Source organism: Sturnira hondurensis, unplaced genomic scaffold, assembly GCF_014824575.4.
Source record: "Sturnira hondurensis isolate 20B ecotype Veracruz unplaced genomic scaffold, ASM1482457v3 Scaffold0018728, whole genome shotgun sequence".
In the NCBI taxonomy this organism is placed as follows: Eukaryota; Metazoa; Chordata; class Mammalia; order Chiroptera; family Phyllostomidae; genus Sturnira; species Sturnira hondurensis.
The window spans coordinates 17,460,421-17,482,236 of NW_028091359.1; the positions used below are offsets into that span (position 1 = coordinate 17,460,421).

General features: G+C 59.2%; 2 protein-coding genes across 5 annotated transcripts; one reads left to right on the top strand and one right to left on the bottom strand.

Moving 5' to 3' along the window:
* The first annotated feature begins 1,777 nt into the window (after nt 1–1,777).
* TP53I13 (tumor protein p53 inducible protein 13) lies at nt 1,778–5,714 on the top strand. Of its 3 annotated transcripts, XM_037069712.1 has the most exons (7): nt 1,778–2,001; nt 2,197–2,265; nt 2,497–2,538; nt 4,160–4,288; nt 4,434–4,541; nt 4,723–5,281; nt 5,362–5,714. In XM_037069712.1, exons 1-7 carry the CDS (start codon nt 1,930–1,932, stop codon nt 5,472–5,474), a joined length of 1,092 nt encoding a protein of 363 aa, XP_036925607.1. In that variant the 5' UTR covers nt 1,778–1,929; the 3' UTR covers nt 5,475–5,714. The 3 variants fall into 3 exon arrangements, with proteins under 3 accessions (XP_036925607.1, XP_036925608.1, XP_036925609.1); XM_037069713.1 differs by lacking the exon at nt 2,197–2,265; XM_037069714.1 differs by lacking the exons at nt 1,778–2,001; nt 2,197–2,265; nt 2,497–2,538 and adding an exon at nt 2,565–3,504.
* Nucleotides 5,715–6,083: 369 nt separating this feature from the next.
* Nucleotides 6,084–21,602, bottom strand: GIT1 (GIT ArfGAP 1). Of its 2 annotated transcripts, XM_037069863.1 has the most exons (21): nt 21,364–21,602; nt 15,623–15,756; nt 15,054–15,166; nt 14,833–14,938; nt 14,058–14,275; nt 13,879–13,973; nt 13,499–13,541; nt 11,525–11,551; nt 11,287–11,335; nt 10,800–10,872; nt 10,127–10,224; nt 9,647–9,758; nt 9,380–9,513; nt 9,052–9,204; nt 8,716–8,946; nt 8,578–8,631; nt 8,294–8,380; nt 8,100–8,173; nt 7,831–8,013; nt 7,634–7,697; nt 6,084–7,477 (listed from the first exon to the last, which is right to left on the bottom strand). In XM_037069863.1, the coding sequence occupies exons 1-21, from the start codon at nt 21,413–21,415 to the stop codon at nt 7,265–7,267; spliced, it is 2,313 nt and encodes a 770-aa protein (XP_036925758.1). In that variant the 5' UTR covers nt 21,416–21,602; the 3' UTR covers nt 6,084–7,264. The 2 variants fall into 2 exon arrangements, with proteins under 2 accessions (XP_036925758.1, XP_036925757.1); XM_037069862.1 differs by lacking the exon at nt 11,525–11,551 and having other exon boundaries at nt 21,364–21,507.
* Between the last annotated feature and the right edge of the window lie 214 nt (nt 21,603–21,816).

A 21,816-nucleotide genomic window follows, 5' to 3' on the forward strand; every position in this document is an offset into this window, starting at 1 on the left:
CAGGGCCCTCCCGCGCGGGGGGGCGCTCTCCGGATTGGCCGCGGCACCACAGAGGCAGCCAGTTCGGGCCCGGCTCCCCTCGTCCGCCCCCGACTCCCGCCCCCGGCCCTTTGTACAGCGATTGCGACAAGCAGGAGCAGAGGGTGAAAGGAACCGAGGCCACAGAGGGGGAGCGAGGACGCGCCGGCGAGCCGGAAGGAGTGGGGAGGGCAGCGAAACGAAGAGGGGGGTGTTGGCAGCAGAGAAGTGGGGAGACCCCGAGACCGAGGCTTGGGGGACGGGGATGAGCGTGAGTCCCGTCCCCTCTCCGCCCTGCACGGTGTGTAGCGACCGGTGAGACCCTGCGTCTCCGAGCCCTCAGGGGCCGCTGTGGAAAAATAGCAAAAGGGAGAAGTGAATAAACCACAGCTCCCAGCGCGGGATCTCCGGTTCTCCGAACTGCACCCGAAGCCACCAGTCGCGCCTCTGTCCCCGGGCTCGGCCGTGCTCTACGACCCTGGCGTTTCTCTCGGCCCTGCGGGCACCAGCAACTGCGCAACACCCGCGCCGGGCGGGGGTCGAGCTCGGGGCCTGCGAGGACCAGAGCGGGCGGGTTTGCGGCGGGAGGGAAGAGCGCCGGGGCGCTGCACCTTCCCTTCCCTGCATCAGTGCGCTGTCTCCCTGCCCCCCCCCCCCGAGTCTGGCTTCAGATAGAGGAAATCTTTAAAACCGCTCTCCAGGAAGGACTTCCCCAGATGAAAAAGCCCCAGGCCTCCGAGAAAACGCTGGGGGAAAAGATGCACCCAGGTGCTGGGCGAGGGAGATGCTTGCTAGCCAGGGATGGGGTTGTGGCAGGGAGTAGGTTGGAGTCCACCAACTCAATGGCTGGCAATTTCTAGGGTGACGGGGAAAGGGTTAGGGACCCCTTTGTGAGTCACAAGTATGTGAGAGATGACTGAAGTCACACGTTCTTGCTCTATTTGGAGGTTTGGACTAGATATCTCAACCCTCACCCTCCACCCACGTTTCCGTCTTTCCTCAAAAATCCTGAGCAGCGCCAAGGAGAAGGGGACCAGGGAGCGGGCGGCAAGGCGGCGCCCTGCTGCTGGGGGAAAGGCCTGTGGTTTCGCCACCTCACTGTGGCAGCCAATGTCTCCTGGGGCACGCGCTGGCCAAGGAACGACAGCGGAGGTGGGGGAACCAAGCGGCACCGGGTCCGACTCCGGCCTCCCAGAGCTTCTGGGTGTGAGGAGGGGGGAGGTCTGAGACCTTCTCCCGCCGAGGCTCTTCTGGGTTCGGGCCCTATTTGCCAGGGCAGAAGTGGGACGGGCTGAAGGTGAGACTCTTGAGCGGGAAACTTTCTTCCGCAGCTCGGACTTGGTGATTCTGCCCTTCTGCGCATTGATGGGTCTGAAGCGAGTTTGTCGGAGAACACCGGTTTTCCCCCCTGGGCCATCTGGGATGTCCACAGGGATTCCATTCGCGCCCCTCGCCCCGCTCCAGGACCCCACCCAGGCCGCTGCGCTCTGCAGGCCAAGGAGACCCGCTGCGACGAAAACCGAGCAGAGGAGGTGCTCGGCGTCTGCCCCGCAGCGCGCGGTGCCCGGGCCCGACTCCTACACAAAACTTTTCCCGGCTGGGATTCGGGACGCGTGCGCTCACCGTCCGCAGCAGTGGGCGGGCATTGGGGGCGGGGCATTTGGGGCGGGGCGGGGGCGGGCGCGGGGGCGGGCGCGGGGCGGGGCGGGCGCGGGGCCGCGCGGAGCTGTGGGGCCGGGGCGGGGCGAGGCGGGGGTTTTGCGGGCCTGCGGTGTCCCGGCGCGCGGGCTCGGGCGGGCGGCCGAACGGCGCGGGCCGGGGGTCTACGTGGGCGCGTGGGGCCCGGGGAGGGCAGGCGAGGCGCGCGCTCAGTCCCTCCGGCTCCAGCTGGGGCGGCGGGCTCGGCTCGGGATGGCGCCTCCTCAGGCTTCGCCCCAGCTGTTTCTGCTGGCAGCGCTGGCGGCGCTCCTGAGTCCCACTGAGGTAAGGCGGCCCGCCCCCGAGGTGGCTTCGGCCGGGAGCCTCAGAGCGCTTTGCCGAGAGTTCGTCCGGGAAGGAGGGGCCCGCTGAGAGGGGGCTGGGACCCCTCCCCTGGCGGGCTGGGCCTGCCCGGACTGGGAGAAGGCAGGGCCCTGGCCGAGACCAGCGCCCGAGCCCTTCTGCGCCTTGGACCCGCAGGTGATGGCTGAGTCGGGGGAGGAGGCGGGAGCCCATTGTCCGGAGGGCCTGTGGCCCCTTCCCCAACAGGTAGGAGCCTGGAGGGCGGTGTGAGAAGGGGTGCGAAGGGGTAGCCCGTTCCGTCCTGGCTTCTCTGCTCCCGCCACAGTCACCCTCTGAGGACTTCTGCCGGTTCTCCGCCCCTCAGTCGCCGACGTCTCCCGTCTTCGTCCCACCTGGGGGCGTGGGGCCTGCTCCCCCTTCCCCACGGCCCACGGAGTCTCCCAGTTGCTTTAAGCTTTCTTCTTTCCCCATGTATAGGTGTCACCAAGAGTGACCTACACACGGAGGAGCCCACGGCAGGTAAGTACCACAGGAGCCATTCTTGGTGTCTGCATTTGCAGTTTTCCTCTGTCTTTTCTACTCATCTGCTCCATTCTTTACCACTTCCCGTAGGAAGAGGCGATGTTCTTAGTCCCCACGGTGAGCCAGAGGCCTCTGTCCTCTGCAGTGCCGTGTCGGGAAGGCCGTTGTTGAGTAGCTGGCTGGCCGTGTGGGCAGAAGGCTGAAAGGAACTCCGGGGATAGTAGGGGGAAACAACTCGTATCCCCGCTCTGCTGTGTGCTTGTGGGGAGTTTCCCCGACTTCTCTGGGCGCCAGTTTTCCGTGGTACTCTTACCCATGAGGAGTAAGTGAAGAGTGTGTGACAGCACTTCGAAAAGTACAAAGCTGTATTGTGTAAGGAGTGTGCCTCGGGTTACTGGGCTCCAAGCTGTGAGTTCACCTTACATGGCTGCCTCTCTGTTTTTGCTGGTGTCCTGATAGCTGCCATGTTCCTTTGGTTTTCCTTTTGAAAAATCTCACTTTTTTTGATCTTGGTGACAGTTTCAGGTCTCTTGAATCATTCCAGGCCAAGAGACCTCATTCCACCTCAAACAGCCCTTTCATTAAGTCGTTTTACTGTTCAGAAGCATTCGATGGCTCCTTATTTCCCACCTTATCATGGCCATACTCCCTTGTGTGGTTTTTCAGGCACTGCCTAGTTAAATAAGCCTTGTCTGACCTTTTGAAATCTGTGGTTTCTCTCCACCCCTGTTGGTCTGCTCCCCCACCAAACATGTGAATGACAGTCTTAACTCCCACTGCTGTACCTTTGCTCCTGCATATTCTCCACACCTGTCCTATCTTGACCTGAAGCTGAAGGAGGTAGCTCCCTGGCCAGCTGCCATCCATATCTATCCATCTTCAAAGCCCAGTGCAGGAGTCGGCTCTCCCATGAGACCTTGCCTGATCACATCAGCCCTTACTCATCACCTTCTCCAAATTTGTGTAAAACTTATAACTTATTTCATAACTTAACTAATCAATTTGAGTTTTATTAGTTTGTTCTTTCATTTGCATTAGTTCTGTTTCCCTGAGTTTTTCTTTACATTCCCTGCAAGCAGAGTCCAGGAGTTCTCTTTTGGCATCTCCTATAGCAGCTGGCACAGTGCTGAGCATCGGGTCAGCTTAATCAAAGAATTAATAATTGAAGTGCTTCCCTCTTGGGATTGTGCACCTGTTGCCTGTGTGCCCTGTATTTGGATGCTTTTGGAGACTGACTATTTAGATAGGATCGGTGACAAGAAGACCTGGTCTCTGTGTAGGGGATACCTGCAGTCTAGTCTGGGGCCCTGTAGAGCCATCATTGCAGGTACACAGCTAACGGGTGTGGTGGGAGTGTGACAGGGACAACCTGGCATGCTGTTATGGAAGCTGTGAGCTCTGAGGGGTGGCACTTGATAGAGAAGGGATGAAAAGAATGCTATGACACGAGGGAGTACATGCTAGGACCCAGGGTCCTTTGTCCTTTCCTGAGCCCTGATGATGCAAGGATCACGTGGCCATCCTGGGAGTCCCTTTAACCTGGCCCCCAAGATGGGAGAACTTGGGATTCTCAGGGAAGGCCTGGGCCTGGCTTGATGTCTCCATGCCTTTTCTCCAGGGTGAGGATGTCAGTTTCCTCTACCACCCCTGTGCCCACCCCTGGCTGAAGCTCCAGCTTTCCCTCCTGGCCCACGTTTATATGGCCCAGCCCTCACTCGCTTCTGACTCTAGCCTCACTCAGGATCGGGTAAGTGGTTGGTGATATTCAGTTGTCTGGCACTGACTGGCAAAGGCTGCAGCCCCATGTACAGGGAAAGGAAAATTCAGGGGCTTCCTCCAGCTCTTTTTTCACCCTCATCTTAGCTCTAACAATTACCTCATTTCTTTCATAGCCACTGGTATTGGAAGCATGGGGGGTGGTACTGGAGATGTCATGGGTGGAGCCAGCCTGGGTTGCCTACTGGCTGAAGAGAAGGCGGCGGAAGAAGCAGAGAAAGAAGGTATGGTTCCTCTCTGGCAGCCTTTCGGGGTCCTCTCTCTTGGTGCCAACATTGAGTAGAGTGAGGCTGTGCCCATGAGGGTGTGTGTAGGTAAGGGGTGCTGGGCCCAGGCTTAGTTGGTGGTATGGTCGTTGGGTTATCCAGGCAGAGAAAGGACGAGCGTTGTCTCTTCTTCCCTTAGGCCCGGGCTTTGGCCTTTACCCTGCGGAGCTGGCAGCCCCTGGGCACAGAGGTGCTATCTAGAGGCCCCAAGCAACACTCTCCTAGTGGTGCCAGGAGGCGTGGGCTGCGGGCTGCCCTTGGTCACCAGCCCACTCCCTCAGCCCTGAGGCTCCCCTCTTCCTCCCCATGTAGTAGCTTGGAGACCAGGCAGCCCATGTTGGGAACCTCAGGTGAGGGAGGTAATGCCCCGTTTGTGCCCACTGCCCCCCTGCTTCCTGGGGGGCCTGGAGGCAGTGCCAGTTCCAGGTTAGAGGCTCAGGTGCCCAAAGGGCAAAGCAGCCCAGGTGGCTGTGCCTGTCCAAGCCAGGCTTCCCCGGTCCCTCGGGCAGCGGTGCCTCCACGGGCAGCCCGGGGTCCCACCCCACGCACGGAGGAGGCTGCCTGGGCAGCCATGGCCTTAACCTTCCTGTTGGTGCTGCTCACCCTGGCCACACTCTGCACTCGGCTGCACAGAAACTTCCGACGTGGGGAGAGCATCTACTGGGGACCCATAACAGACAGCCAGGATACAGTGGCTGGTGAGAAGTTCCCTTCCTTACCCAGCTGCCCCACCCACCATGGCTTCCCTGCCCCTGACTGCTTCCCACCCTGTCCATAGCTGTGCTGAAGAGGAGGCTGCTGATGCTCCCACGTCGGGTCAAGCGCTCTCGCCGGAGACCCCTCCTACCACCCACTCCAGACAGTGGCACGGGTGGGGACAGCTCCGACTGACCTGCCCCAGCCCTGCCACTGTGGCAGGTTCTGCTCCTCCTATCCTGGCGAGGCCGACTTCTGCCACTTGGACTGCGTGCAGGTTGCCCCCTGGTGGCCTGATGGGGCAGTACTGCCTAAACATTTCTAAAGGGGTTGGCCCATAATGTGTTTGAGGGCAGGGGTAACCAAGGGGAGAAAAAGGAGCTATTTAGTTTCCCTTGCCAAAACTGTATTTTTAATTAAATTATTTTAGTAGAACCTGGCGTTAAATCTGTACACCTGCCATATGGACACACCCACCCAGGACACTGCCCTAGGCCACTTAGGTTGTGTGTGAGGCAGGAGTTTACAAAATCAAGTTGGGCTCTGCCAACCTGGCAGGAAAGGTAGGGTTTTAGGAGTGTGGGGGAACCCCTCCCACCACTGTGGGGAGTGGAGTGGGTGGTGGTACTACTCCAAGCTCCTCTCCGAGACAACGGGAGGGCTTCCCATCCGCAGTATGTAGACTGGAACAGTTGTACTCATTGGCTTCATGCTGCCAATGAGTACAACAGATCTGTTTTCCCTTTCACGTTTGCCCCCTTCCCAGACTCCCTACCCTCAATTCTTTAAGTACCAGAAACAGCACATGGTCACTTATTTATTTTTGATACAAATGTACATGATACACATCCTGACAGTCAGCCCACCCACCACACAGGTAGAACCTGGCCCCTGGGGACAGAGGCAGGATAGGGAGAAGAGCTGGTGGGCCCTGCCATCTGCCTCTCCAGCCTTCGCAGGCTGCAGCCCAGGTTCCAGGTACCCAGACACTGCAGGCACAGGTGCTAGCCTCTCAGAGGTTATAGGGAGGGGCCTCAGCTGAGTCAGGGACCCCGGGGAGCCAGCCCCAGGCTCAGGTGCTCAGTTCCCTGCCCGAGCCAGCACACTCCCGCTCCACAAGGGAGGGGGAGGAGAGATGGAGGGAAGTGGTTTCCATTTTAAGTTCATAAAGAAGGGGAACAAATGGTGGGAGTAATGAGGGGAGGCAGTGGGCAGGACCCCAGCTGGTTACTCTGGCAGTCCCTGGACCCTAGGATGGGTGAGGGGGGCTGACCCCCAATGCCGGTCCTGCTGCTCTGGTCCCCTCACCCCTCCAACTCCACATTGGCCAGGCCTCTGGAACGGCACTGCCGCCCCGCACACTCGCACGCAGGCACGCAGGGACACTCAGTTACCACGAGGTTAACATTAAGGGGTAAAAGAGAGGGGGAAAAACGGATTTTCCAGTGTTTGCTGCTGGGGACCCCGGGAACACAGGCTGGCACCTATGCCCTAGGCAGGGGCCGTTTGGCATTGAAGGAGAGCAGCATGGGGGCTGGTGGCTACATCCACAGAGATTATGTACAAAGGAGGGGGATGCCCCCACTCAGTCCCCAGTAGGACTGAACTGGCTCATGGGGGGGATGCATGTAGGGAGAACCACCCCACTTGGAGTGTCCCCGCCTGACCCTTTGCTGAGGGTGCCCTGGAGGGCAGAAGGGGCTGGGAGTGATGCCGTACGGGCCCCTGCACGCTAGAAGGGGAGGAGATGCTATGTACAGGGGGAGGTGCATGGAATGTGGGGGACAGAAGCTCCTGCCACCCCACCTCCCCGTCCTTGGGGGCTTGAAGGGGGTGGCACCAGGGCACCTGGCTGCCAGGGGAGAGTGGCAGCACTAAGGGCACTTGTGCCAGCGGCTCTGTTGGGGTGGGGATTAGTGTCGGAGTGGCCCAGCTCCCACAGCCAGTGAGGTCCCAGGGTGTAGGTGAGGGTACAGGGAGAGTGGTCACTGCTTCTTCTCTCGGGTGGTGATGGTGACCAGCTGCTTGGCAGCCTTGGCGATGTCATAGGCGCACTGGATCACCTGCTGAGTCAGCAGCTGGAAGTCCACAGGGGTGCCAGGCTCCGGAGGCACTGTCTTCCGGCACTCACTCTGCAGCCGGTAGGCGCTGGCGTTGAGCAGCCGCAGAGAGCTGCGCACAGGCTCCAGGGCTGGTCTCTGGAGGAAGGAAGGAGGGAGTTGGGCCTCGTAGTTCCAACCGTGAACTTCGGTCAGGGCTGGGTAGGATCCATGTCTCCACCCAGGGAGCAGATTCCCTACACCTGCCCCACCCTTAGGCCCTTCCGATCCTGCTCCTCTCTCTGGCCCCTGTACCTTTGGAAAGAGAGAGGCCATCTCAGTCACAGCCAAATGGATCTTCTCTGAACAGGGCACAAAGCTGTAGGGGGAGGGGAACAAATAAATTAGGGGGCTCTCAGGGAAGGTCCCCAGGACAATGGAGTGGAACACTGGTCCCTCTCTGGCCCTCTGCAAACCCACAGACCACGGGAACATGCATCCCATCCCCATACCTGTCATGCTTGAATTCCTGAGCAGCCCGCAACAGTTCCTGAATGTTCTTGGTGACCTGCTCGGTCTTTAAGATGACATCCTCTGTACTGGGAAGCCCGGGGTCCAAGTCTCCATCCAGGCTTTCCAGTTCTGGGTGGAAGTCCTCTTCCTTGCCCAGCTCTAGAAACCTCTTTCCTTCCAGTCTGAGGCCCAGGGTTAGAGAGACATTTCAGGCATGAGATCGCTCGCCTGTGCCCTCAGATGCCCTCCCACTACCTGTGTGCCTCACCCAAGCAGAGGGTCCCCACTTTGCGTGTTCTCATAGTCACTGTCAGCACCACTGCCGTGGCGGGAAAGCTTGCTCTGGAAGGTACAGGGAAGGACAGTAGGTTAGGTACACACTCTCAGACCCACACGCCCCCCAACACCTGCTTGCACACATCCCATTCAGCCTGTCCCTCAGCACAGGGGATGAGATGTTACCGTGTGGCGGCTTCCTTCCTGGGAGCACGACAGCAGTGGGGAGGGTGGAGTGAAGGGCACCGCTGAGGCTGAAACCCCCTTCCGGATCTGAAACCCAGGAGGGCTGGAGTCGGTCACTCCTCCTCGTCACCCACCTTCCAGCTTCCGCGTACATGGGGAAGAGGGTGGGAACTGTGTACGTCTAGCCACCCCTGTGCACGAAGCCTCCAGCACAAAGCCTGGCACATACTGAGATTTAGAACCTATTTGCAAAAATGAACCCACCTGCGCCAGGAACTGCTTACCCGGTAAAGGCCGGCCGGGACATGCATTGAATAGATGGTGTCATCCTCCAGCTCCTGGGGGTTAGCACAGTGGGTATCACGAAGGGCCATGGGGCAGAGCCAGCTCTGTTTCCCCACCGCCTTGAGTTGGCAACTCACAGTGCTGTGGAAAGGCTGTAGCCGGGTGACAAGCTCATCCCCAGGTGGGCCCCCAAAGGGCTTCAGGGCGGAGCCTGGTTCATACATGGAGAAGGCCTGGCGATCCCTGCGGTGGGCACTCCCACCAGGCCCCATGGATGTGTGTTCTGCCCGATCACTGGGGAGAGGGGGCGTGGGCACTGGCCCAGGAGGCTGTCGGATCTGTAAATTCTCTGCCTGCAGCTTGTGGATCTGAGAGGAAAGTGGTGTCAGAAACTCCAAGAGGTCCGGGCACCAGTCCCATCTCCCCACGGGGGCCCTGGAAGCCCCCTCTCCCACCGAGATTGCAGCCCTCACCTCCCTCTGTAGCCTCCGGAGCTCGTCACTTAAGCTACTGTTGACCTTCATGAGCTGCTGCACCTTTGCCTCGGAGGTAGCCAGGGCCTTCTTCAGCTCCAGGTACTCCTGCAGCGTCACGGCCCCATCAGACAGGTCTGAGGAGTCCATGCTCTGCAGGGTGACACACAAGCCAGTCAGACACCAGGGGCAGGAGACAAATGCCCCCAGAGGGCTGCTCTCAAAGCTGTGACCAGCCCACTTGTCCCCCAGGCTTTGGGCTACAAGAGGAGAGAGCTGGGCCTTGATGGAGGCCTGGGGAGGAACCAGGGAGGGGCAGTGCTCAGACCCGGGCTCGGTTGTTCCGTGTGGCACTGGCGCTGCGCAGGGGCTCCTGGTCTGTGTCCTCGTCTGAGGCCACACTGTCGTAGTCGTGCTGGTCGTCGAGGTCACTCTGGCTCCGCACAGACAGCTCGAGGTTGTCTGAGGGCACAGGCCTGTCACTTACGGCTCAGCCACACAACCCATCTATCATGCTGCTCCAGAAAAGGAGCCATGAAAGGGAATGTCCTGGAACACCGCCCACCACCCGAACCTCCATCCTTACCCTTCCTACCTGTGGGGCTGCTCAGGCTCTTGCCCTGCTGTCTCCGCTTGGCCTCGCTGAGAATGTCAATGATCAAGGTGGCAAACTCTCGGGCATTAAAGCGGGCCAACTTCTGTCGCCCCTGCGAGGAGAAAGGGCCAGACAGGCATGAGGGGCCTCCTGCTGTCCTGCTCTAACCACAGCTAAAACACAGCCCGGCTCACGGGACCAGGACAGAGGTGAGGTCTAGCAAAGACCCAGAAGCCTGGGGTCTGGTTCTCAGAAGAGGCAGGAACCCAACCTCCAGGGGCTGCTCACCAAGTGCTCAAAAGAACAGCCTCTCCCAAATCTCAGTGTCAGCCGGGCCTGGAGGGAAGCCTTGGCCAGGGGGTGGAGAAGAACAGGCTGTTCCGGACAATAGCCAGTAGGGAAGGGCAGGGCCCACTGAGCCGGAGACCCCAGAAAGGAAGGAAGGAAACAGCTCCAGGCCAACCCACCAAGACTCCTCACCTGATTCCGTGTTGCTGAGTATTCAGGGTTAACAGGCAGGAAGGGCACAGCACTGCGCTCTGTCACCAGGGTGCTGTGGTTCTGGGTAGCCAGCCACACTGTGGGGGAGGAGCAGGGAGCAGATTGTCCAGAGTGGCCAGGCCCATAAGTGGACTGGGGGAGCACCGAACACAGCCTTCCTAGCTCCTCCCCATGCCCACTGAGCTTGGTGATCAAAACAGGGGTCCTCAGACAGGTGTTGGGCAAGGCCAGCTAGGGGACTGAGTGACAGAACAAGGTGACTCTGTCAAGCCAGGCCGAGCTGAGTTGGGGCTGGAATCTGGCTGTGGCCAGGAAGGAGCGATGGGAGGAAGGGGCGGGAGCAGGACTGGGAAGAGAGCCAAAATGGGAGGTCCTTAGAGCAGAGATGAGCCCCAGTCTGGGGGTGGGGTGGGGTGGGAGGAGCAGGCCTCAGGCCTCCAGCTCAGCACTCTGCCCAGCTGGGGAAGCCGCCCCGGGAGGGGGTGGTGCACAGCTGGCTTCTAGGCAGGCCTGCTGAGCACACCAACCCCAGGCACGCTCCCTTCTTAGTGTCAGTGAAAGTGCCTGAGAGCCACACCAGGCCCTAGCCCTCCCCTGGCAGGCGGCTGCTCTGTCCCATCGGCCCAAAGCCTCTGGTGCACCCCCAGCTCACCAGCGTCATTTTCTCTTCGATCCACCTCATCATACACGTCCATGGCAAGTTCCTCAAAAAGCCGGTTGCTGAGCTGGAGGCAGAGGTGGGTACAGGCTTTGTCAGAACAAACAGCCCCCACTGCCAACAGGGCTAGTTCACCAGATGTCATATGTGGGAAATGGCTTGTTTCCCTTATGCCACCCAGCCCCCACAGTCTCAGAACTGGAACCTGGGGTAGGGGTCTGCCCAGGTCTTGCCAAGCTCCAAGCTACTGCTGGTCTAGGCAGAGATGGAGCCAAGGCCCTGGGAGCCTTTGAAAGGCAGAGCCAGGGTAAAAGACAAGGAGTGGAGAAGCCGAAAAGAGGAAGCTGGAGAGAACACAGTGAGAGCAGGTCTAAGACTGGAAAACAGCACCACGTCAGAGTAAGGGGGAGCAACGCGGCAGGCGGGGAGGGGGGTTCAAAATGGGAGCAGCTCCAAGCATTAGGGGTCTAAGCAGACTCACCGCCTGCAGCTTCTTCTTGGCAGCTTTGGCCAACTCAGACAGGTCCAGGCTGTGGGCAAGGAGGGAGATGGGAATGGGGAAGAAGGGAGAGGCCAGGCATGAGAGGTGGCCAGGCCCCTGCCAGTGACCTCCCAAACATGCAGGGATCCCAGGGAGACAAGACACAGATGCCACACACCAAGAGCCACCTTGTCCCACCCGACCTCCAGAGCCTGCTCCCATGGCAGACACCAGATACCTCTGAGACATGCACTTTTGCCGAGATCTAAGTCCAGAGGAAGGCAGCAGAGGGAAGAACAGGACAGAGGCAGCAATTACCCAGGAGCAGGGCAGCACATGCCTTCCCACGTCAAGCTTGGACCCATCTATGCATGTGCGCCAGACTCAGAATGTACAAAACTGAACTAATTTCCCCCCTCAGCCTGCTCCTGGTTGGCTCACTCTGACTTTCAGTGACCCACTCACCCAGCACTGACGCAGCTCCTGGAAGTCACCTGAAACCTCCCTCACCCTTTCTCACATTCTTCCATCATTTCTTCTTGCCCCTACGATCATGTTTCCTACCTAGCACCCAGGATGATGTTTTTGATGTGTCTGGCTGCACTACCCTGGCTGTAAAAACATTTTTTTTTTAAGATTTTAAATTTATTTTTAGAGAGAGGAGAAAGGAGAAAGATGGAAACATTAATGTGTGGTTATCTCCTGTGTGCCCCCTACTGGGGACCTGGTCCACAACCTGGGGATGTGCTCTGACTGGGAATTGAACTGGCAAACCTTTGGTTCACAGACTGGTGCTCAATCCACACCAGCCAAGGCAAAACTTCTCAGTAATAGCAGGATGTATGGCACCCTTCAACAAAAAGCTCATTTTAAAAATATGCCAAGTGCTTTGCATGCATCACCTTATTTAATCCTCTCAACAGCCCAGAAAGATAGGTATGGTTGCCCTCATTACCAGAAAAGATGAACTAAGATTCAGAGAGGTTAGGTAGCCTGCCTGAAGTCACACAGCCATTAAGCAGCAGAGCTGGCTCCACACATCCATGCTTAGAACTCCTCTACCCCTGGGATGGTCACAGCTCTTGTCAGGGCTCACAGGACTGGCTACTCTCTCACTCCGTCTCTATGCCAGTCTTGCTCCTGGGATTCCTGGCCTCTCACATATGCTCGTCTCACCAACTGCTTCTAGTTCCCGGAGCAGCATTTCTAAGGTCTACACCTCCGCCTCTCTTGCGGTACTCCCCACACTGAACCACAGCTGTCTGACTAGGATGTCTCCCTTTCTAGACTGTGAGCTCCTTAAAGGCGGGGATCCTGTCTGCATTACCTCTGTGTCCCCGTGCCAAGAACAGCAGCTGACACTGCGAAGGTGCTCAGTTAACACTTCATTGAGTACATGCCCAAATGTGTTTGCCACACTCCCCTGTCACACAGGCACAACACACACAGGCACACACACAGGCAGAATCAGAGCAAAGAAGTAGGGGGGAGTCAGGATTCCAGGACAGAGGAAGTCTGGTTTCAGGAATCTGAGATGCCCGACCAGCCGATCCCCATCTGCCCACACTGGTCTTTGGAGGAGGAGGGAGTCTTTTGTCTCCCCGTCTAGGCCAGCAGGCACAGCTTGGCATGAAGACTTGGCCATCACAGGCGGCCACCAGGTGGCACTAGCACCCATCCTGTAAGTTGGGGTGAGGGCTTCGGGGCTGTCTCCCATAGCTTGGGCACCTGAGGCCTCTCAGATCAGAGGCAGAAACACCTGAATTGTGCCATGCCTTGCTCTCAAGCCCCTGTCCAACTTCTGAGCACACCACAGAGACCAGGGATATGACTAACAAAGTTTGGTGTTAGTCAAATCCCTGGAGCCCACCACCTTTTCACTGAAGTGCAGAGGATTATCTAAAGATTTTAGTAGAAAACAGAACCCAGCGACCCACTGCTCGTTGCACTTCAGTACTATGTTCTGGACAGGAGGCTGTGCTGGCCATGTGCTAAATCAGCACATCTCACCTGCCTTGGGACCCAGAATTAGGGAGGAAGGATCAGATGTTGTGAAACGTTTGTTCTTCCAGCCCCTAAGGGAGTGGGGTGGGAAAGTGGAGGGGTCCCAAGTCCCTAAAGCCTAGAGAAGTGGAGGGCTGGGGGCTCTGGGGGTCAGACATCCACATGGCCTCTAACAGCCTCTGGGAAGGGACATCAGGTGGGCACTCACCTGTCGGCCATCTGTGGGATGATGTAATGCCCATTCTTGTGATCTGAACAAAAATAAAAATGCCAAGTCACTGGTACTGAGTGGGCCTTAGTAGCTGGAAGCCCACCTCACTGCCATGAGCATGGCTTGGCACCCAGATATGTCAGGGGAAAGGGAGGAGAGCAGGCCACCCCCAAAGGCCCTGGGAGCTGGCTGGAAGTTATGCCCACCCCCACTCCTTACCCAATGTGCTGCAGCCCAGAGCCTGCAGCAATTTCACAGGAGCCAGTTGCCTAGCAACACTGTTCCCCAGCCGGCTTTGTCACCATGGCACCTGCTGCTGAGGTGTGTCTGGGTCCCACCTGCCTGGCCCAGCAAGGCCTGCCCCACACTCTGCTCACCAGGCTTTCGTCCACAGAGATAGAAGGCCAACCGGTCAGTGAGCTCATACTGGCACTCAACTAGCCTTTCCGCCAGCTCATGGTGCCCCGCCTGCCTGTGGGGAGGGGGCATGGCTCAGCCTGCAGCAGCAGCCCACTCCCCCCACCCAGCCAAGCATCACCCTTCTGCTGACCCTCACCTGGCATAGTCAATGGGTGTTCGCCCATTAACATCAGGGGAGCCAGGGTCAGCCCCATACACCACAAGAAGCTCGGCCTGCAGCGTCTGTCCCGCCTTGGCAGCCACGTGCAGAGGGGTGGTGCCCTTCTCTGGGTGGAAGAAGTTGGCCTGGGCACCCAGGGACAGCAGGCGTAGACATGTCTCCAAGTTGCCTGTCCGCACGCTTGAGTGCAGTTGCTGCAGGGAGTGGGAGTGTCCAACAGCCGCGTGTACTCGGGCCCTCCCACCCCTGCCTTAAGCTGCACCTAGAACAGGCAGCACCTGAGACGCCTACAGCTCCAAGAGCTCAGTGGAAGTTAGGGTGTCAGGGAAGACGGAGGGGTCCCCCTAGGAGTTAGTACCGATTAATAACAGCTGTTGTCAGTCACTGTCTACCATGTGCTGCGTGCTCCACTTGCAATAGGTGTTGTATCTGTGAGACAGGTGCTGCTACTTCTTTCCCATTGTAGAGATGAGAAAACTGAGGCTCTGAGAGGCTAAGAAACTGCCCGAAGCTTCTCTGACTTTTGGGAGGCAGCTGGGGAATTTTAGCCTTGTGTCCACCTGGGAGCTGGGGGGCCCTGACCACATACAGCCTGATGGAGCAAGTCTGTTGCTCCACCATGCACACTATTCTCGCCTGACCTGGCTGCCTTTGTGGCCTCCAGTTCAGTGGTCTTCGGGGAGAAGGGGAGGCCTTTGGGGCATTTTGGATGAAGAGAGTGGCCCACCGCCCAGTGTAGGGCCCCTCAAACCTTGCTGAGGTCTTTGGCGGTGACCCCGTCATCATCCCGGCAGGGAAGCTTGTGCACAAATGCCAGCATCTGGTACTTGGCCCTGATGAACTCTGACTTGATGGGGCTGCGTGGGGTGCACAGGAGGAAATGAGGAGCAGAGCGGCTAGTCATCCGGCCACCTCCCAGGCCCATGTCCCAGACTGTGCAGCCCCTGCCACCACCCTTCCAGCCCGACTCACTGGACTTTGTCTTGGGGGTTGGCTTTGCGCCGACCGCTCTGCACTTGCGCAGGGTCCAGCAGGGAATGCTCCCAAATGGAGTTGGCCCCGTTGCTGGCGAGCGTGTGCACCATCTGCAGGGAGGAGATGCCAAGTGCGAGAGCCCACTGGGTGCTGGGCACTGGCCACAGCCAGTGTGGCTGCAAGGAGTACCAAAGGACCTACTGTGTGCCTGTCACTGCTGCACCTCCAAGCAGTCAGCCCACCCAAGGATGTGTGTCCCGTTTAGAACTTCAGGTCACAGGGCCAGCATGCCACAGCTTAGAGAGGTTATGCGACCTGCTCAACGCTACAAGCCAGTAAGTGACAGAGCCAAGGCGAGAGCCCGGATCTGTCTGACTCCAGTCTCGGATGCCTCCTCTCTTAGATGAGTGGATGGCTGGAAAGGGTCAAGGTTAGGCTCTGCCTCAGGTGGGTGGGTGCCCCTGGGAGCTGCTGAGTCTAGGCAGGTGTGTAGGTCAGTATGAGGAAAATGTGCCTGGGCTCGGCATGTTCTGTGAGGAAGGAGGAACCACTGACCAGGCCCATACCTGCAGCAGTGTGGGAGGCCAGGCGCTGTGGCGAAGGTGCTTGACGATGGAGATGTGGCGGCCCAGGCTCCGGTGCACACTGCAGCACTCGTCACACACCAGCACGCCCCTGCTGATGGAGGCCCAGCCAGGGTCTGCCAGGGTGGGGGCAAGGGTCAGCTACAGCCAGGCACAGGCAAGACCCCCTAGGCCCCGCTCAGGGCCAGCGCTATGCTTAGTATCCCACACATGTTCACTTCCTGGGCCCCCCAGAGGTCTAGGAGCTGGGGCATCAGCAGGCACAGGTCATGGATGAGGGGGCTGAGCTCAGGCAGTGAGAGGGATTTCCCACAAGGCTCGGAGCTGGTAAATGACACAGCCACGCTCTTTCCTACATGTCGTTGCTCCTCTGGGAAGGTGTGGTCCCCAGGGCCTGCTCAGCAATCATAGTTTTCTGTCCTGCAGTCCACTACAGTCCCACAGCCCTTCCACAGGGAGGCAGGAATGCCCCAGGGGACACAACCCTGATGGTTACACACCACTCAGCCCGAGAAACTCCTCCTGTGTCCAGGTCAGTGCAACATTCTCTCCTGCACCCAGACTTCTGCTGGAGCCACTGGCCCACCTACCTGACCCACTGTGTCCCTTCACGGGCTCCTGACTCTGCCCTTATCCTGCCAGGCAAGAGGCCTTTTCATGCCTGAGCCTCCTGTCACCATCATTGATGGAGTCCCTCTTAAGAGGGAAGGAGAGAGCAAAGGAACTAATGCTGACTGAGCGCCCACAGTTCACCACGGGGTGCTGTGTGCGTGACGCCTCTCACGACTGTCAGGCAAGGCAGGAAACGGTACCCCTGCTGAAAAAGTGGCTCCAGAGAGGTTAGGGCACTTGCTCAAGGTCACACAGCTAATGAGCGAGATGAACACTATGTGGACCCAAGCACTTAGATGCCAGAGACACACCAGGTCCATAAGTGCTGCCCCTGAAGGGGACAGCCCCCACTGGGCGAGGGCTCCGGGAGGCACGCTCAACTCCTTGGAGGAAAGTGAACTTTAGAAACACGAAGGGGGCCAGGGCAGGGGAGATGCCACCCACTCTAGGCCCCTTGGGAGAGGGGGAGGAGACAGCTGCATACAGCTCAGGCTGTGGAAAGGTCACGGGGGAGAAAGCAGCCATTGTGTGCCACTGAAGAGTGGGGGCAGGGAGCCTGTCTCGCAGGGCACTGCGCTCTGTGCAGGCTCCCGCCTGTCTCAGGAAGCCCTGTCCTGGGCAGGGGGGCTGCCTCTCAGCCCTGCCCCATGGCACTCAGGGGTAATGAGAGCCTCTCCAACCAGAAGGTGATTTTCAGACCCCTCCCTGAAACGACCTCCCTCAAAGTTCCCAGGAGAAATGTGAGGAGACCCTCAGCCAGAGTGCTGCAAGGGCTCTGCCCATGGCGAGAGTCCCCTCACAGCGTGGAAACAGGAAATGGAAGAGGGGCTCAGCTTTTTGGGCCAGGGATTTTTTTAGGGATCCCCAAACAAGGCAACAGGAATACACAAGGTGCTCAGCACACACTTTCTTGGGGGACTAATTCCAGGGGCCCAAGGGGAAGAAACTCTATTTGTGCCAAGACGGGGAGGCCTAGGCAGGGGCCCCCAACCTCTGGGTCACAGACCAGTACCAGCCCAGGCCCGTTAGGAACTGGGCTGCAGAGCAGGAGGAGAGCTTGAATGTAATGGGCCTGGATCATCCCCAAACCGTTCCCCCAACACCCTTCCTCCCCTGGTCCATGGAAACATTGTCTTCCATGAAACTGGTCCCTGGTGCCAAAAAGGTCCGGGACTGCTGTCCGAAGGCAGACTTCCCGTGTGGCTCTACCTGAGCAGTGAGGCGCTCCAGGTACGGAGAGCCCCCCACTCCCTCCCAAACACCATTGGGTCAGGGGTCTGCCCTTCAGCCACCTCCTGCAGCCCAGGCAGGAAGCTGGAAATGACGCAGCCTAAATTCCTCTCGTTGAAATGGTGGGGTTTCCTGTAAATGGGGAGCCGCCCAGGCCAGGATCATAAAGGGGCCGCCCGAGGCCTCCACCCCCACCCCAGACCCATGGCCCTTCCAGAGCAGCCAAGCCTAGGACTGGCCAGACAGACATGGCAAGTCCTTGAACATGGCAGTGACCAAGAGACCAGGAACTGGGGGATGTGGGCCAAAGCTTTGCTTGGCACCCCCCAAGGCTAAGGGAGGGGTCCTCCCTCTCCTCCACAGTGACCTGAAATAGGAAGGTTGGGCAGGACACACTGTCCTGATCTGGGGCACACTAGTGCCAGCTCAGTTTTGACACAGAGGAGAAGCCCGAGCTCACCCTACTACCTTCTCCTTCTGCCTAGGGGCCCTGGGCTGTACCTAAACCCAAGCAGGAGCCCCCAAGCCCCACCTAGGCCAGTTTCTAAGCAGAAGGGCCAGGAAGACTTTCTGAAACTCAAATGGCTGCCAAAGTTCAAGGTTAAAGGGACCCTTGTCCCAAAGAAGGTCCCTAGACAAAGCTTGGGGCAGAAGTGACAGCAAACACAAAAGCTAGGCGGTGTGGTGACCTGTCAGTCCTCCTCCAGGACTTCTGCCTCCAGTCAGGGTGGGGGTCTGACCTGTGAGGGCAAGTGAAGTGGCAGGTGGGGTCCCGGGATAAGGTCACCCAGTGCTGACCCACGGAGGCCTCTACCACGGTAAGTACATGTCACCACTTAAAGCCATTAGTGGCCTCTGCTATAACAAGTAGCCTCTCTTGGGCTGGGGACCAGATCCTCATTAGGAAAGAGAGAGAAGCCCACCACCTTGAAAGCGGGTAAGAGTAATCCACAGGGATAGAGGTCAGCAGGGCCGTGACCTTTAGGGGGCGTTGACTGGGAGAGGCCGCAAGAAAACCCCGCAGAGTGACAGAAATGCGCTACCTCTCCACTGGAGTGGTGATCACACAGCTACGTCAAATGCAGAAACTCATCAGCTATGCAGTGAGGAGGGGGCACTTTGTTGTGCATTAAGCAGTATCTTAGTAGAAGAGGAAGAAAGCCCACCAGTCACCTACCCCACGATAATCTACATTATGAAGAGACAAGTGAGCTTGCAGGTCCCCCAGTGTCCTCATCTGGTGGCCGGCCTTGCTCATCCGAGGCACCTGGGCTGCAGTGAGACCCATGGGGCGAGGAGCAGGCCCTTGAGAGCAGGCCAGGTCTGCTGGGTGAGTGAAGGCGAAGGGAGGGGAGAACACGGATTCTCCGGGTTTCCTGACCCCTGGCCCTCCCTGGGACTCCCGAGGCCACCTGACCGGCTGCCCCCAGCAGCCATGCCATGTGCAGCGGCCTCACAACATGCTCGCACTCACCCTGTGTGCCTAGGCCTGGGAGAGAGGGAGGACAGAGGCCTTCAGAGTCAGGCCGCATCTCACCTTTTCTTTTATCCCCACGACCCCCCCAAATTAACCAACTACAAAAAAGCCTCAACCCCATTCCTAGAGCTGGGACTGTAGGGCTCCTATCACAGTGAGAGAAGCCTGTGACTCTGGGTACGAGGCACACACGGGAGGGTGGCTCTGGGTCTGGGCTCTAGATGGCTGGTTCCTTGTAAGCCTTTTACCTCCGGTGCTACGGTCCCCAGACTGAGAATGCTGCACCACGCACTGTCCGGTGGGGTACAGGGTAGACCCAAGGAGCCAGCAGGGTTCTGACAAGCGTCAAAACGCTTGGGGAGTGCCTGCTATGTGCCAGACACCGTGCTAGGTGCTGGGGTGGGGTGATGAGTGAAACTGTCTTCGCCCTGCCCACCTCATCATCCTCACCTTCTCACCATTTGCCTCTTCCTGGCTCGTTTTCAGGATCGGGGAAAGGAGGTGCCCAGGGCACAAGTGCCTCTGTGGAACACGCACTGGGAGGAGCCGGGCCGTCCGACCCATCAGACACCCACCACTCCTCCCCGAGCCCAGGGGGCATTCAGAGGCTTCCGCCAAACAGGCAAATGTAATGGAAAAAAAGACACTGCTTTTCTAATGCTGCCCTATGTCCCTGAAGCCCTTGGGACCACAGATTTGGAGATGGGACACTCCTCAAAAACCATTTCTGTTCCAACCTCTTTGCCTCACAGTTAAGGAAACTTGGGCCCAGAGTGAGCAAAGTTTGCCATGGGTCGCAGAATTGGATGGAAAAAAGGCAACACAAAAATCTAGGCTCCCCTGAAAGACTATCTGCTATGCACCACCACTCCCAGCCCAGGTTGCTCCCCGCTACAACCCATGCAATGACAGCCCAGCAGAGGTGCAGAACAGCCTGGGACAGACACACAGAAGGCAAGCTCTCTTCTCAGCCCTTCTATCCCTAGACCAGCCTGCAGCTGGGGCAAGGGGATGAGTTTCCAGATCATTAGGGGTGGGGACAGGTACCTTAGCCAGGTGCTTCAGAGCCCTCCAGATCATGACATGCCCCTAGAGGAGGCCTCAGGGTGGTAACCACCACAGAGTGCCTCTGCCGGGCACCCACAGCGCCCCAACACTCTAGTTTGGAGCCACCACAGCATCTGTAGGTCCCAACCTCTTTCTTAGGGTCCTGTTCCGCCCAAAGGACGACTGAAGTTAGGGGCCCATGAAACAGCATCCCATATCCTCATGCTTAAGTCTGCCCATGGTTGGCCTGGAATTCACAGACTCCCTGAGCCTACACAGGGAGAAAGCTGCTTTTCTAAAGAAAGAGGGTGGACAAGGGCCAGGGCTTCCTTCCCCGGGCAAGTGGCTGAGCCCCATCACTGGCAGTGTCCTTACACTCCAGAAAGGAGCAGCCTCTTGGGTCACTGCTCCTCACTTCTTTAGCAGGTTAGGGGGTTCATATCAGCCTGGAGCTGACTCTCCTGGGAAGGGAAACACCACAGTAAATGAGGCAGTACAACCAGTACAGCCAAGAGGCAGGCCAGGAAGCCAGCGGTCTCCTGGGGAATCTAGATACCCCTCATCACTTCTAGTCAGGCTGGGTTGGGGGACCGGGAGGGGAGGGGTCTGTGCCCAAGCTGGGGCAATGCCAAGCTCACCTTCCCAAGCCGGCCTTACTGGGGCACAGGAAAAACCGAATCTAGTTGCTCCCAGTCACCAGGCGGCCTGGGGATGCCTCCTGGAAAGATACCTAGGCTCACACTGGCCCTGAACAACAGGCCCTGCAAGGAGCCCCAGCCTTGGGAGCCAGGGGCAGGGAGTTCTAGGAGTAGCCACCCCCTCATCTGCTCCGGAGGAAACAGGATCCAAGACACCCCTCCCCTCGGCCCATCTGCCCAGCTCTCTGCCCCTTGCCCTCCACCACCCCAGCGGGCCAGCAGACCATACGAGCAGCAGGTGCAAGACGCGGGGGTGGCACTAAAATGACACAAAACCACAATTGCCCCCACCTCCTAAATCCTGGCGGCCTCCACCACAGCCCTACAGCCACCCTAGGCTGGCGCTTCCGTTTGGATATTGAGATGGGGGCGGGGGGCAGCTAGCTGCCCGCCTCCCTCTGACTGAGGGGTGGGAGGCGGCGCGGGGAATGTCCTTCCTCGCCTGTCCGCGGATGCGAGGAAATAGGGGCCCCCCAGCCCGGCTCTCCCGCCAAGGACGCGACTCCGCAGTGGCCCGGGTGGGGATCGAGGCTGGAGGCCGCAGCCCCCAGCCCCACCCCGCCCTCTGGCCCCGCAAAGCGCTCCCGCCAGGCCCCGGCGCCCGCCTGGCCAGCGGCGGCCTCGGTACGCGGTCCCGCCCCCGGCCAGGGCCTGCTTACCCGGGGCGCTGCAGTCTGCACACACCTCCGCTCGCGGCCCTTTCCGGGACATCCTCAGCGGCGACGCGGCCCCAGCCCTCTGGGCCAGCGTGGGGGGCGCGGGCGGCGGGCCCGGGCGGCGGCGGTCCCTGCTGCCCGGCTCCGGCGAGGCCCCGGCTAGGCTCCGCGCCCCGGCCAACCGACCGCCCCCTGGGTTGGCCCGGAACCCGCCGTGCCCGCCTGCCCGTTCGCCCTCGGGCGCCCTCCGCCCCGCGCCGCCCCGCGCCACCCCGCGCCGCCCCGCCGCCACTCGCGCTCGCTCTCTCCGCCCCTAGCGCGGCTCCCAGCCGCTCCTGCAGGAAGCAGCACAGGCCCTGCCCACCGGGGGAGGGGCAGCCCGCACACTCGCCTCGCCGGCCGCGCCTCCAGGAGAAAGGAAGCTGGGAGTGCGGGTGGGAGGGGCGGGGGCGCTTA